This window comes from Nicotiana tomentosiformis, chromosome 6, assembly GCF_000390325.3.
Source record: "Nicotiana tomentosiformis chromosome 6, ASM39032v3, whole genome shotgun sequence".
Lineage (NCBI taxonomy): Eukaryota > Viridiplantae > Streptophyta > Magnoliopsida > Solanales > Solanaceae > Nicotiana > Nicotiana tomentosiformis.
The window spans coordinates 129,785,771-129,800,126 of NC_090817.1; the positions used below are offsets into that span (position 1 = coordinate 129,785,771).

The 14,356-nt window shown below is 41.5% G+C and overlaps 1 protein-coding gene and 1 long non-coding RNA gene across 2 annotated transcripts; one reads left to right on the forward strand and one right to left on the reverse strand.

The window, feature by feature from the left end:
- Positions 1–940: 940 nt before the first annotated feature.
- Positions 941–1,989, reverse strand: LOC138893414 (uncharacterized). The gene is made up of 2 exons (XR_011408854.1): positions 1,861–1,989; positions 941–1,629 (listed from the first exon to the last, which is right to left on the reverse strand). It is a non-coding gene; the product is annotated as an uncharacterized lncRNA (long non-coding RNA).
- On the forward strand, positions 1,313–2,633 carry LOC104121303 (GATA transcription factor 4-like). The gene is made up of 2 exons (XM_009633263.4): positions 1,313–1,639; positions 1,875–2,633. The coding sequence occupies exons 1-2, from the start codon at positions 1,313–1,315 to the stop codon at positions 2,472–2,474; spliced, it is 927 nt and encodes a 308-aa protein (XP_009631558.1). The 3' UTR covers positions 2,475–2,633.
- Positions 2,634–14,356: the final 11,723 nt, after the last annotated feature.

Here is a 14,356-nt window from a genome sequence, read left to right on the forward strand (position 1 = left end):
TCGTACACACTCCAACTCTCCAAGTACTCCTCATTCAAAGGCCTATACTTCTCTGGTACAACAAAATTTCGATTATGCAAATTTGTTCTGGTATTTTTACTATCAAATTATTTTTAAGCTAAAACTTAATATTTTATTTACCAATCTTGTCTTATTCATATAAAATATACATGAATTCTATTAATAATATTTTAATGCCCAATCTTGTCTTGTTAAATAATACACATTTGAACACGATCTAAATTAAAATCTATATTTTCTGTTCATTTCCTATTTAGTCCTACCACTCTTATTCTGTCCTGACGTAAGTTTTATAAAGCGGTGGTTAGACCGGCCATGATGTATGGGACTGAGTATTGGCCCGTTAAGAAGATGAAAGTAGCAGAAATGAGAATGTTGCGGTGGATGTGCGGGCACATTATGATAGATAAGATTAGGAATGATGATATTCGGGAGAAGGTGTATGTGGCTCCCATTGATGACAAGATACGGGAAGCGAGGCTTAGATGGTTCGGACATGTTCAGAGGAGAAGCCTAGATGCTCTGGTACGGAGGTATGAGCAGCTGGTTGTGGAGGGCACGAGAAGAGGTAGAGGGCGGCCTAAAAAGTATTGGGGAGAGGTGATCAGGCAGGATATGACGAGACTCCAGATTTTCGAGGACATGACACTAGATAGAAAGATGTGGAAGTCGAGTATTAGGGTTGTAGGTTAGGAGGTAGTTGAGTCGTGTCTTACTTCGTACCATTGTGAGACTAGCCATGTAGGGTTGTTGTTTAAGATAGCTAATGGCAATGTTGTGGCTTACTATTTCGTTTTTCAGTGCATGTCATATTTACTAGCTATTGCTTTTTCTTTGCATCTTTCTTCTAGATTTTATGGTGTTCTTATTGTTCTTATGATTGTTATGGTGATACTAATATTTACTAATATTGTCTCCCTTTGCTTTGCATCCTTCCTCTGGATTTCATGGTGTTTCTATCTATCCTATGATTGTTGTTGTGATACTAATATTGTCTCATTTTTGTCCTTTTATCTTTTTTTTTTTTTTTGTTGAACCGAGGGTCTTTCGGAAACAGTTTCTCTACTTCTTCGGGGTAGGGGTAAGGCCTGCGTACACACTATCCTCCCCAGACCCCATTAGTGGGATTTTAGTGGCTTGTTGTTGTTGTAGTACTCTTATTGAGACTCGATCCATCTATCACTCCTCCATTTTCTCCCTTTATCTCTATTTTGATTTGTAGCTCTCATTCACGTTTCAGTTATAAATACTCCATAGTAAGAGACTTCACACTTTATCACATTTTGCTCCAATGGAAACACCGGACTTCTTCGCCGGCGGCTATTCCGCTCCTGTCATAGATTCTCAATTCGAACATAAGCCATTCGACAGCACGAATAATAACAAAAACAATAACCATATTACCGTAGATGACCTTTTGGATTTTTCCAAGGAAGATGAAGTCATGACTGACGCCTTTTTCAACGCTATCGCCGGCAATTCTGCCGATTCTTCCTCCCTCACCGTCGTTGATAGCTGTAATTCGTTAGTTTCTGGTGGGGAAGAACACTTTGACGGCAACCTCAGCTACCGTAGCTTCACCGACGCCCCATTCCTTACCAGCGAACTCTGCGTTCCGGTAATAACTCTCAATTTTACACTCCTTTAGCGAGAAACGATATATTACGTTTTACATTATGATTAATGTTTCTAGATGTTGCTAGTATAATTCTAGTATGAGTAAGATTGTAATTTATAATTTTCTAACATTTAATTTCTAAATTTAAAATGTTATAAGTGGAACTTTCGATGTAACAAGTAGTAGTATTTATTTGGAAGGAATATACTCAAAGTTCTTACATATTTTTCAACAGCATGACGATTTGGCTGAGCTGGAATGGATCTCAAACTTTGTAGAGGAATCATTCTCAACCGACGACCTTCAAAATCTTCAGTTTATTCCGGCGACAGAAGGCCCTTCAACCACCACCACATCCGCCGAGAATTCCTCATCCGGAACCGTAACTTTCAGCGGGAATTACCACAATACCACTGGCAGTAACTCACCTCCTGCATTTCCATGCAAATCTCGAAGCAAGCGTTCACGCGCCGCTCCCTGCGACTGGTTATCTCGCCTCCTGCTCCTCCCTCCCGCCACCACGTCATCATTAGACAGCAATAGCTCATTGAAAACGACGCCGTGCAGGAGGAGAGAGAGCACCGACACAAGTACAGGTCGTAAATGTAAGCATTGTGGTTCTGAAACAACGCCGCAATGGCGCACAGGACCAATGGGCCCAAAGACACTGTGCAATGCGTGTGGAGTTAGATATAAGTCGGGTCGGTTGGTGCCTGAGTACCGGCCCGCCGCGAGCCCGACGTTTGTTTCAACCGAGCATTCCAACTCTCACCGTAAGGTTATTGAAATAAGGAGGCAAAAGGAGCTTAGAACCAATCAAAATCAGCAGCAATAACAATTGCAAATGTGGTAGTCGTGATCTGAGGCAGTTTGATATAGTGTCAGCTAGTGTAGGAATACTACTTTGCACCTGCCACGTTAAATTGTTAATGTTGAATCCCATATTGGGTCGAAAGTAAGAATGGATCTCCTTATACAGCTTATTTGTGAATTGGATTAGGATCAAGATTCATTTTCTTATCAATCAGTTGCACTACTAGAAAGTTCCTAAAATCGTACAGAAATACCGACAGTAATCGATCGAAAAATTAGAAAAATCGATCGACTTTAATCCGTCGAAATTAGGTTAGTCGGTAATAAATAGCGACCGAATTCGGTCGCAACTTTCGACCCGGTCGGTAAGTTAAATTTCACAAACGACCCAAAAGAAAAAAAATATGCCAAAAAAATAAACCGACATCGTCTGGGAATCGAGCCAGGGTATGTACTATGGCAGGATATTATTCTACCACTACACCATTGGTACATTTTGGTTGAAGACTTTTATTTTATTTTATTTGTACTCTTTAATTACATTTTGTGCGAAAATAACTGACCGAAAAAAATAAAATGACCGACCGAAGTCGGTCGGTTTTTTAAAATGACTGACTGAAATAACCGACCGATTTTGGTCGATTTTTTGAATATTAATTTTAATTTATTTTATATGAAAAAACGACCAACTTCGGTCGGTTTTTCGATCGGTTTTTTGACCGACCGAAATCGATCAGTTGGCCGTTGTCGATTTTGGCCGAATTTCTAGTAGTGTTGGCTTTTCACTTATAACTCAAACCCTAAACTCATAATTAGATCGGAGGTGAAAGTGATTTACAAAAATTAGGCTTAGCAACTTTAATATCGGGAAAGGAAAAATGATACTCCCCTTGATCCAATTTAAGTGTGGTGGTTGAGAGGGCACAACATTTAAAAATAAACAAAGACCTTTAAAATTTGTGGTCTAAAACAAGTTATAGTTTTTTGTATCTAAAAATCATTATATTAAAGGTTAAATGAAAAGGCCGTTGTCGATTTTGGCCGAATTTCTAGTAGTGTTGGCTTTTCACTTATAACTCAAACCCTAAACTCATAATTAGATCGGAGGTGAAAGTGATTTACAAAAATTAGGCTTAGAAACTTTAATATCGGGAAAGGAAAAATGATACTCCCCTTGATCCAATTTAAGTATGGTGGTTGAGAGGGCACAACATTTAAAAATAAACAAAGACTTTTAAAATTTGTGGTCTAAAACAAGTTATAGTTTTTTGTATCTAAAAATCATTATATTAAAGGTTAAATGAAAAGTTTAAAATCAAATTATTACTAAATACAAACCAATGTTATGCTTTTTGGGACTAACTAAAAAAGAAAAAAGTGTTACATAAATTAAGGTGGAGAGAGAAATCTCCCCACGAGCCCGGAACCAAAATAATGCATTTTTCGACTCAAGACACAAAAATAAGTGAAAAAAAAGTTAGTGACCAAAATACATATAGCGCCCTTTTAAAGGGCGCTATATTTGAATATGAAAAGACGGCCAGGTATAGCGTTGTTTATTAAGGCGCTATAGTATAGCGCCTTAATAAATGGCGTTATACCTACATATTAAACTCGTCCACTTCCCTTCCTCCACCAAACAGAACTCTTCCCTCCCCCCCCTCCCCCAAAAAAAAAAAAACTAACAAACAACGGTTCCCCTGATAAGTAGGAATTTTGACCGCTAATTTGCTCTTTTTTACTTGTGTTTTAGCTCAAAAATGCTTAAAGGTATTCTCGAAAACTAATAAAATATGCTTTCTTGCAGGAATATTATGCGGCCCGCAAACGATCAGTATCAGAGAGCCTTGATTGAAGTCTTGCGGCCGCAGGATTCAAAGGTGCGGCCGCATTCATAATTATGCGGTCTGTAGAAGAAGGTCCAAGTCCCAGCCCAAGTCAAGTGTGCAGCCGTACTCAGAAATGTGCGGACCGCACAATTAGATGTAGTGCGGCCGGCAGAAGACCGCTTGACCAGTCAAGCTCAGAGTGCGGAGTGCACTCAGAATTATGCGGCCGCACAACCTCCGCAGGGGAATTTTTGTCATATATTTTCAGCTTAGTATAAATGGAACTTTTTGTCATTTTTAGGGTAAGTTTTATTTTGGGAGAGCATCTGAGCCATTTTTCTCTACTATTTTGAGTAATATTGTACTAGATTAGCTTCTAAACATTAGATTTTCTTTCCCTAACCAATTATTATGCATTCTATCTTAATTTCTTCTTGTATTTCTTTATTTTTCATGAGTAGCTAAATTTCTAGCTATTATTGTGGCCCAATCCTAGTGTGGGTACTTAATGAGTGTTTGATTTAAGACTTGTTTGTAATTGAGTTAGTGATATTTATCCCAGTTCTTGCTTGAATTCAAGAATTAATGATTGCAAACATTGATTCACGCCTAATTGACGTAGTCTCTACTTGAGAAAGAGAGACTAAGTCTGAAAAAATCTGGCTAACAAGAAATTGGAGCGAACTCAAGAAATTGATAGCCCCAATTAAAGGGTTGAATCTAGAGATAATAAGACCCGACTTGAGCATTTATCACTTATTTTGTGCGATACCCATTTGGATTTGAGAAAGCCAAATTGGACAAAATCACTCAAACTATCGAGAGATATAGAGTGAGTAATTGCGTGTGATTGCTATATTACAACTCCGACCAATCAAACTTGCCCTAGAGTTTACAATCCATTAGGTAACTACCCAGGTGGAAGTCACGACCCTAGAACTTTTATCATTTGGAAAACAACCAAAATCAAATATATTGTCTTCTAGTTTTATAATTGCAATCAATAGTTTAAAGTAGAAGTAGAAACAACAAACAATAATGTGGAAGTGTAATCTAAGGCATATCGTACAATTACACTAAGCATATACCTAATCCCAATTTTAACTCCATGAGGATTCGACCCCGACTTGTGTTGGATTTTATTATTGCTTCGACCGCCTCATTACCTATATTTGTGGTGTGAGTTTGGGCGACATCAATTTTTGGCGCCGTTGCCGGGGAGTTAAACAGATTTAGCTATATATCTAGGTTTTTGTGTGATTTGTCTTCTTTTCCTTCCGAGTCACTAATTTTGCTTTTGAATTACTTATAGGTACGAGAATGACTCTCAACAACGAGCCCATTGGTAATTTGCCTTTGGGGAAGGAAGTGGACGATGATCAAGGAGATGAGTTTCTTCCCGAACCTCAAGCAAATAGGCGAGGCCGACCGCCTCAAGATAATGTTCCCGTCCCTCCCCCACCTCCACCAAGAGTGGTGGCGCACCAGGTGTTGCCGAACGAGGGTTATGCAAGTGCTATAGTCTCACCCCGCATTAGGGTAGGCAACTTCTAAATCACCAACATGATGCTTACACTACTTGAACAACATGGATTCTTCACCGTTACTCCAAATAAAAATGCTTACAAGCATCTCTAGGGGTTCGTCGATACTTGTTGGGGGAGCAAGCAAACCAATATTACAGAGGACGCGTTGAGGTTGAGGCTATTTCCCTTTTCTTTACGGGGAAAAGCATTGGACTGGCTAGAGAGATTGCCCAATCATTCCATCCATACATGGGAAGAGTTGTCCGAAAAATTCATTGCCAAATTCTTCTCTCCGGGGCACATGGCTACATTACGGGATGAAATTCTAGCGTTCAAGCAAGAGTCCAATGAGTCATTGCACGAGATTTGGAAAAGATATCATACCATGGTTAAAGAGTGACCGAATAATAATATGACCGAGGCCATGATCCAACAAACCTTCTACAGGGGGATCAATACAACAAATCAATGTGTGGTAAATCAACTCGTCGGCGGGAACTTCATGAACATGCCTTATGCCGAAGCTTGTGAAATTATGGATGAGATGGCGGATACCTCATCGGCATGGTAAAGTTAGGCCAATGTTCCACAAGGTGACCCCAATGTCATTCACCTACACAAGGAACTACATGATCATGGGCAAGCTATCGCAGAGTTAATAACCACAATGAACCAATTGGCAAAAGCTCAGCTGCAACAAGTTCAAGGGTCGAAACAAGTGAATGCGATGGAAGGCGTAAATATGATGATGAACAAGAGACGGCAAAAAGGTTATCAAGGGCAAAGCTGTCCGGAATAATTCATGCAAGATGATAGTGGGTATGACTAAGGTGATTCGTATGATGAGCAAGAAGAAGAAGTACAATATGTCAACAATTATCAAGGTCAAAGAAACAATGCTCAAAATCAACAACAACGGAGATCACAAGAAAATCAAGAAAATTGGAACAACCAAGGCCACCAAGGCTATTGGAGTGGTGGCAACAACAATCAAGGCAATTGGGGAAATAACAATAATCAAGGCAATTGGAATCATCAAGGAAACCAAGGCAATTGGGGTGGCAACAATTAAAGTAATTGGGGAGGTAATCAAGGAGGGTGGAATAACAACAACAACCGGGGGTTGGGTTTTCAAAGGCCCCCGATGTTCCAACAACCGAGAAATAAACCTCCATATCCTTATCAAGGCCCGAGATATTCTAACAATAAGATGGGATGGATTGAAAATATGTTCAAATAAATGATGGAGAAAAATGCCGACTCCGATGCTCAATTAGCCTCCCATAACACTTCAATCCGCAATTTGGAGGTTCAACTTGGCCAAATCTCACAAGCATTGAACACTCGTCCTAAGGGGGAACTACCAAGTGGTACGGTGGTGAACCCAAAGGGTGGGAATAATACGGGACATGCTATGTCCGTAACTACGAGAAATGGAAAAGGTGGAGATGCAACTACCTCAAATCAAAGAAGAATTGTGGATGATGGTGTTGTGGTTCAAGAAGATGAAATTCCAAGCAATGTGGTTCAAGCTAATGACGAAGTGAGAATTGATATTGATGAAAATGTGGAGGAGACACAAGAAGAGGTGAACCCGTCTAGAGAGCACGTGATTGACATACCAGAACCGGTAGTGCCAAAGGCTAAGGCACCAATGCCAAGGCCTCCTCCTCTATACCCTCAGGTCTGCAAAGCAAAATAGTGAGAGCCAATTTAAAAAGTTTATTGACATGATGAAGAGTTTGTCTATGAATGTACCATTGGTTTAGGCGTCGGAACAAATTCTAGGTTATGCAAAGTTCATGAAGGACTTGGTCACCAAGAAGAGGTTGATGAATTATGAAACTATCAGATGACACATCAAGTGAGTGCTATTGTGCACTCAATGGCTCTAAAATTGGAAGATCCGGGTGCTTTCACAATCCCTTGCACTATTGGGAGTGCCGACTTTGCCAAAGCTTTATGTGATTTGGGGGTAAGTATCAACTTGATGCCCTACTCTGTGTTCAAAACTTTGGTAATTGGGCAACCAAGACCCACATCTATGAGGTTGCAAATGGTGGATCGGACTATGAAGAGGCCATTGGGAATTATTGATGATGTGTTAGTCCGTGTTGATAAGTTCATCCTTCCAGCGGACTTTGTGATCCTTGATTGTGAGGTTGACTACGAGGTGCCTATTATCTTGGGTAGACCTTTCCTTGCTACGGGGAAGGCTCTTGTTGATGTGGAATCCGGTGAGCTCACTTTTTGGGTGGGTGATGAAAAGGTGGTTTTCCATGTGGGCAAAACGATAAGGTAACCAAATAGCAACGAAGTTTGTTCATTCATGGATTTAGTGACCGAAGTAATTATTGATGATGTTAGTGCCACAATGAATGTTGAGGATAATTTGGAAGCCGTATTGCTCAACCTTGATTATGAGGAGGAAAAGAAGGCTATGTGGAGTGTGTGAATGCATTGCAAGGATGGGGTCGTACACTTATGAGCCCCGCAAGCTATCTTTGGATATTGAAAATCGGAAGACTCCTCCAACAAAGCCCTCAATCGAGGAGCCTCCCACTTTGAAGTTAAAGCCATTGCCTCCGCATCTCAGGTATGAATTCCTTGGCCCTTCTTCTACTTTGCCGGTTATCCTTTCTTTTTGTTTGACTAACATGCATGTAGAGTCCACATTGGAGGTGCTACAAAGGAGGAAAAGAGCAATCGGATGGACCTTGGCGGATATCTGGGGCATAAGCCCCGCCTTTTGCATGCACAAGATTGTATTGGAGGAGGGTGCCAAACCCTACGTTGAACATCAAAGGAGGCTAAATGAAGCAATGCAAGAGGTGGTCAAGAAGGATATCATAAAGTGTTGGATGTCGGGGTTGTTTACCCCATTTCCGATAGCTCATGGACTTCTCCGGTGCAATGTGTCCTAAAGAAAGGGGGCAAGACTGTGATAACAAATGATAAGAATGAATTTATCCCCACAAGAACTGTTACCGGGTGGAGAGTGTGCATGGACTATAGGAAGCTCAACAAAGTCACTTGGAAATATTATTTTCCGCTTCCATTTTTTGATCATATGTTGGATAGGTTGGCCGGACATGCTTTTTCTTGCTTCCTGGATAGATACTCCGGCTACAATCAGATTCTTATTGCTCCTGAGGACCAAAAGAAGACCACTTTCACTTGTTCATATGGTACATTTGCATTCTCGAGGATGCTATTTGATTTATGTAATGCACCGGCGACTTTTCAACGGTGTATGATGGCTATTTTCACTGATATGGTGAAAGATATTCTTGAGGTCTTCATGGATGATTTCTTCATCATTGGGAATTCTTTTGATGATTGATTGAACAACTTGGACAAGGTATTGGCAAGATGTGAGGAAACTAACTTGGTTTTGAATTGGGAGAAATGTCACTTCATGGTCGAGGAAGGCATTGTCCTCGGTCACAAGATTTCAAAGTATGGTATTAAGGTTGATAAAGCCAAAATTGAAGTGATATCCAAACTCCCTCCCCCTACATCCGTGAAGGGAGTGAGGAGCTTCTTGGGTCATGCGGGGTTCTATCGCCGATTCATCAAAGATTTTTCCAAAGTGGTGAACCCTTTGTGTAAACTTTTGGATAAAGAGGCCAAGTTCCATTTCAATGAAGATTGCATGAAGGCATTCGAGTTGCTTAAGTTCAAGTTGACTACTACTCCTATTATTACCGCACCAGATTGGAGCTTGCCGTTTGAGCTCATGTGTGACGCAAGTGATGTAGCGGTGTTGGGGCAACGTATCAACAAAATTATCCATCCGGTCTATTATGCAAGCAAGACCATGAATGATGCTCAAGTCAACTACACAGTGACCGAAAAAGAGCTCATTGCTATTGTCTTTGCTATGGAGAAGTTCCTCCCGTACTTGATGGGTATTGTAACGACCCGGCCAGTCGTTTTGAATATTATAACCCCGTTCTCCCATTTACTGTACAATTTATGTCTTGCAATTGATTTATGACTTATCGAGTTAGTTTGTTCGGGTCCGAAAGGAACTCGGAGTAAAATGAGATACTTAGTCTCATAATTTAAAAATTTACGTTAGAAAGTGGACCGGATATGGATCTATGTGTAAACGACCTTGGATTTGTATTCGGATAGTTCCGTTAGCTCTGTTAGGTGATTTTGGACTTAGGATTACGTCCGAAATGTGATTTGGAGGTCCGTGGTAGAATTAGGCTTGAATTGGTGAAATTGAAAATTTGGCGATTTCGGTCGGTAGTGGAAAATTTGATATCGGGGTCGGAATGAAATTCCGGAAGTTGGAGTAGGTTCGCAGTGTTATTTGTGATGTGTGTGCAAAATTTGAGGTCTTTCGAACGTGGTTTGGTTGGCTTCGGCATCGGTTACCGAATTTGGAAATTTAGAAGTTCTTAGGCTTGAATCCGAGGGTAATTTGATGATTTGATGTTGTTTTGAGTGATTCGAAGGTTAGACTAAGTTGGTATGTTGATATATGACTTGTTGGTATTTTTGGTTGAGGTCCCGAGGGGCTCGGGATGATTTGGGATGGGTATCGGGGAGTTTGGAAGTTAGGAAATGCAGTTGGAAGCTGCTGGTGTAAGGCTACTGGTGTGTCCGCACCTGCGGATGGTGAGCCGCAGGTGCGGATGGCATGTCGCGGATGCGGAAAATGGAGGCCTGGCATTGAGCGCCGGTGCGGAAGAGAGGATCGCACCGGCGAGCCCGTAGGTGTGAAGGGGCAGCCGCAGGTGCGAAGCTTGGCGTCTAAGTGACTTTCGCAGATGCGCACCTGGGACCGCAAATGCGAGTCCGCAGGTGCGAGAAAGGGTCCGCAGGTGCGGAATCCTTGGGGCAGATCCTATATATCACACTTCACGAATTGTGGTGCATTCTTCACCATTTCTATCTGTGTTTTGGAGCTTTTGGGAGATATTTGAAGAGGGAATCAAGGGGGTTTCGTTGAGGTAAGTTACTTGAGCCCTAATACTTGTATATATGGTGATTTTCCGTTGTTTAATCATGGTAATTAGTGAAAATGAGGGGTTAGAGCTTTGAATTTTTAGAGAGTAATTTAAGGATTTGAAGGACCAAACGATATCGGAGTTTGATGAATTTGGTATGGTTAGACTCGGGAGAGGTCAAGGTTTATTATTCTGCCTTTTTTGACTGATTTCGAGACGTGGGCCCGGGGGTCGGGTTTTGGTCGGTTTCAAATTTTTGCCATAATTTGATAGTTTTTCTTGTGGAATTCATTCCATTTGCATATATTGATGGTATTGTACTGATTGTGAATAGATTCAGAGCATTTGTAGACCGAGTCCAGAGACGAGGGCATCCCAGAGTAGGATCTTTATGCTGTTAAGGTAAGTAACAGTTTTAACTCTGGCTTTGAGGGTATAAACCCGAAGATTTGACATCACACGATGGTTTAGAAGTGATACCCACGCTAAGTGACAAGCGTGTGGGTGTGCACCGCGAGGGATTGAGACTTGGTCCGTCCCGTGAGGCTGTGAGGCCTAATGGATATTATCTGTGGTTATGTGTTTATTTGTTGTTGAACTTGTTTGCCTTCATGTTAGAGATCATGCTTAGGCTTTATTCATGCTCACATTATTTGTACTCAATCATAGAAATTATTGTGCCTATTTACCTCAGTCTCTATTATTTGCTAATATGCGGTGATACTTGATGTGGGCTTTGTTCCCGTATTTGTTGGTGATGATGAGGCTAGTGAGGTACATGATTGAGAGAAGCCGAGGGCCTGGTTGTGAGGATATTAATACCATAGCGCATGAGTTGTCCGCGTAGCACATGAGTTGACCGTGCGGGTCCAAGTATTGATACCATAGCGCGTGAGTTGTCCGAGTAGTACATGAGTTGACCGTACGGATCCAGGTATTGATATGATAGAACTTGAGTTGTCCGTGCTTAGCGCTTGGGCTTTGGGAGCCCCTCCGGAGTCAGTACACACCCCCAGTGAGCGCAGAGTGTTATGTTTTGAGTATTGAGTGCTGAGTGTGAGTGATCAGTGATGGAGTGGCACTGCTGTGAGGTTGTATTTATTTGTGTTGTTGCTGCATTTATCTATTAAACTTCTTTGTGGCATTTGCTGAGTTATGGAATTTACCTATTTATTTTTGTTTATATTTTAAATTGTGAAAAATAAATAATTGGACTATTTTACTTAGCTCGTCACTATTGCTCAGTTCCTTAGTTATTTCTGTTACTTGATGAGGTGGTTGTACTCATGATACACCCTGCACTTTATGTGCAGATTCAAGTGAGTTACAGCGTAGCGATCGTTGAGTTCAGGCCGGCTATCTGTGGAGATTGCAAGGTAGCTGCTAGCGTCTGCAGGACTTTGTCACTCCTTTTATCATTTCTTCTTTTGGATTGTATTGACAGTTAGACAGTTTCATTTCTTAGTTCATAGATTTAGACGCTCGTGACTTAGTGACACCCCGATGTTTGGAGCTCGTTTTCGTATTTCTAAAATTATATTTAAAGATGATTTAGTTTATGAGAAATTCAAATGTTGAAATGCTTTATTCAATTCTTATAATCGGTTTAGTAGTAATATTTTGGGGAATAGGCTTGCCTTGTAATACGATAGGCGCCATCACGACCATGGTTAGATTTTGGGTCGTGACAAATTGGTATTAGAGCCTAGGTTATATAGGTCTCACAAGTCATGAGCGGGTTTAGTAGAGTCTTGCGGATCGGTACAGGGATGTCTGTACTTATCTTCAAGAGGTTGCAGAGCCTTTAGGAAAATTTCACTTTCTTGTATTCTATCGTGCGGAATTGATTCATCTTGGAACATAACTCCTTGAATTCCTTCCACGCATTCGTATGCGCGCATGGGTGCTCGGTATCAGTTGTGCATCGACGGCTTGTGATTCCCTGGACGAGGTGCGAGATATGATTTATGTGTGTTGATGTCGGGCCAGTCTGGAAGACATGAGTCCGGGTTTTGACTGTAGCTTGAGCAATGAGGTATTGATTGTGTGAGCGCATGTTTGTGGTAATTTTGGGGATATTTAAGAGAGTATTCAGCGGCTTATGAGCCTTAGGGCGGTGTGGTTTTTTCTTGGGTCTCGTGTGGTGAGTCTGGGTTGAGGATTGTGGTGTTATGGCGGGGCGAAGTATCAATTTGAAGGTAATTCAGAAGGGACTCGGATAGATAGGACATCTTGGTAGTAAGTTGTATCGGCATGGTAATGGGTATGATTAGTTCCTTGGGTGTGTATGAGGTAATGAGTTCTACAGTGGGTAGGTTGCAGGATTTAGATTTGTTTTTAAGAAATTTCAGATGAGTAAAAAAAACAAAATTGATTCCAAGGCTGGTGGGTTTGGTTGAATTGAGAAATTTCACTTATGTTGTGTTATCGGACCTACATTGGATAGGAGTGGCATGGGATCATCCCCGGGTATGTGCAAGGTAAGGTTATGCGGTGGTTTGATGGTTTTGAGAACAACTCTTGGCTCGTTCGAGGACGAACGTTTGTTTAAGAGGGGGAGAATGTAACAATCCGGCCAGTCATTTTAAATATTATAACCCCATTGCCCCATTTACTGCACAATTTATGTCTTGCAATTTATTTATGACTTATCAGGTTAGTTGGTTCGGGTCCGGAAGGAACTCAGAGTGAAATGAGACACTTAGTCTCATAATTTAAAATTTTACGTTAGAAAGTGGACTGGATATGGATCTATGTGTAAACGACCTCGGATTTGAATTCTGATGGTTCCGTTAGCTCCGTTAGGTAATTTTGGACTTAGGAGTGCGTCCGGAATGTGATTTGGAGGTCCGTGGTAGAATTAGGCTTGAATTAGTGAAATTGGAATTTGGCGATTTCGGTCGGCAGTGAAAAATTTGATATCGGGGTCGGAATAGAATTCTGGAAGTTGGAGTAGGTTCGTAGTGTCATTTTTGATGTGTGTGCAAAATTTGAGGTCTTTCGGACGTGGTTTGGTTGGTTTCGGCATCGGTTACCGAATTTGAAAATTTAGAAGTTCTTAAGCTTGAATCCGAGGGTAATTTGATGATTTGATGTTGTTTTGAGTGATTCAAAGTTCGACTAAGTTGGTATGTTGATATATGACTTGTTGGTATATTTGGTTGAGGTCCCGAGGGGCTCGAAATGATTTCGGATGGGTATCAGGGAGTTTGGAAGTTAGGAAATGCAGAAGCTGCTGGTGTAAGGCTACTGGTGTGGCCGCACCTGCGGATGGTGAGCCGCAGGTGCGATGATCGCAGGTGCGGATGGCATGTCGCGAATGCGGAAAATAGAGGCCTGGCATTGAGCGCAGGTGCGGAAGAGAGGATCGCACTTGCGAGCCCGCAGGTGCGAAGGGGCAGCCGCAGGTGCGAAGCTTGGCATCTAAGTGACTTTTGCAGATGCGCACCTGGGACCGCAGATGCGAGTCTGCAGGTGCGAGAAAGGGTCCGCAGGTTCGGAATCACTGGGGCAGATCCTATATATCACACTTCGCGAATTGTGGTGCATTCTTCACCATTTCTATCCGGTTTTTGGAGCTTTTGG

Coding starts and splice junctions, on each gene's coding strand:
- LOC104121303 (XM_009633263.4), top strand. CDS start 1,313: ATGGAAACACCGGACTTCTTCGCCGGCGGCTATTCCGCTCCTGTCATA. Junction 1,640..1,874: donor CCAGCGAACTCTGCGTTCCG/GTAATAACTCTC, acceptor ATTTTTCAACAG/CATGACGATTTGGCTGAGCT.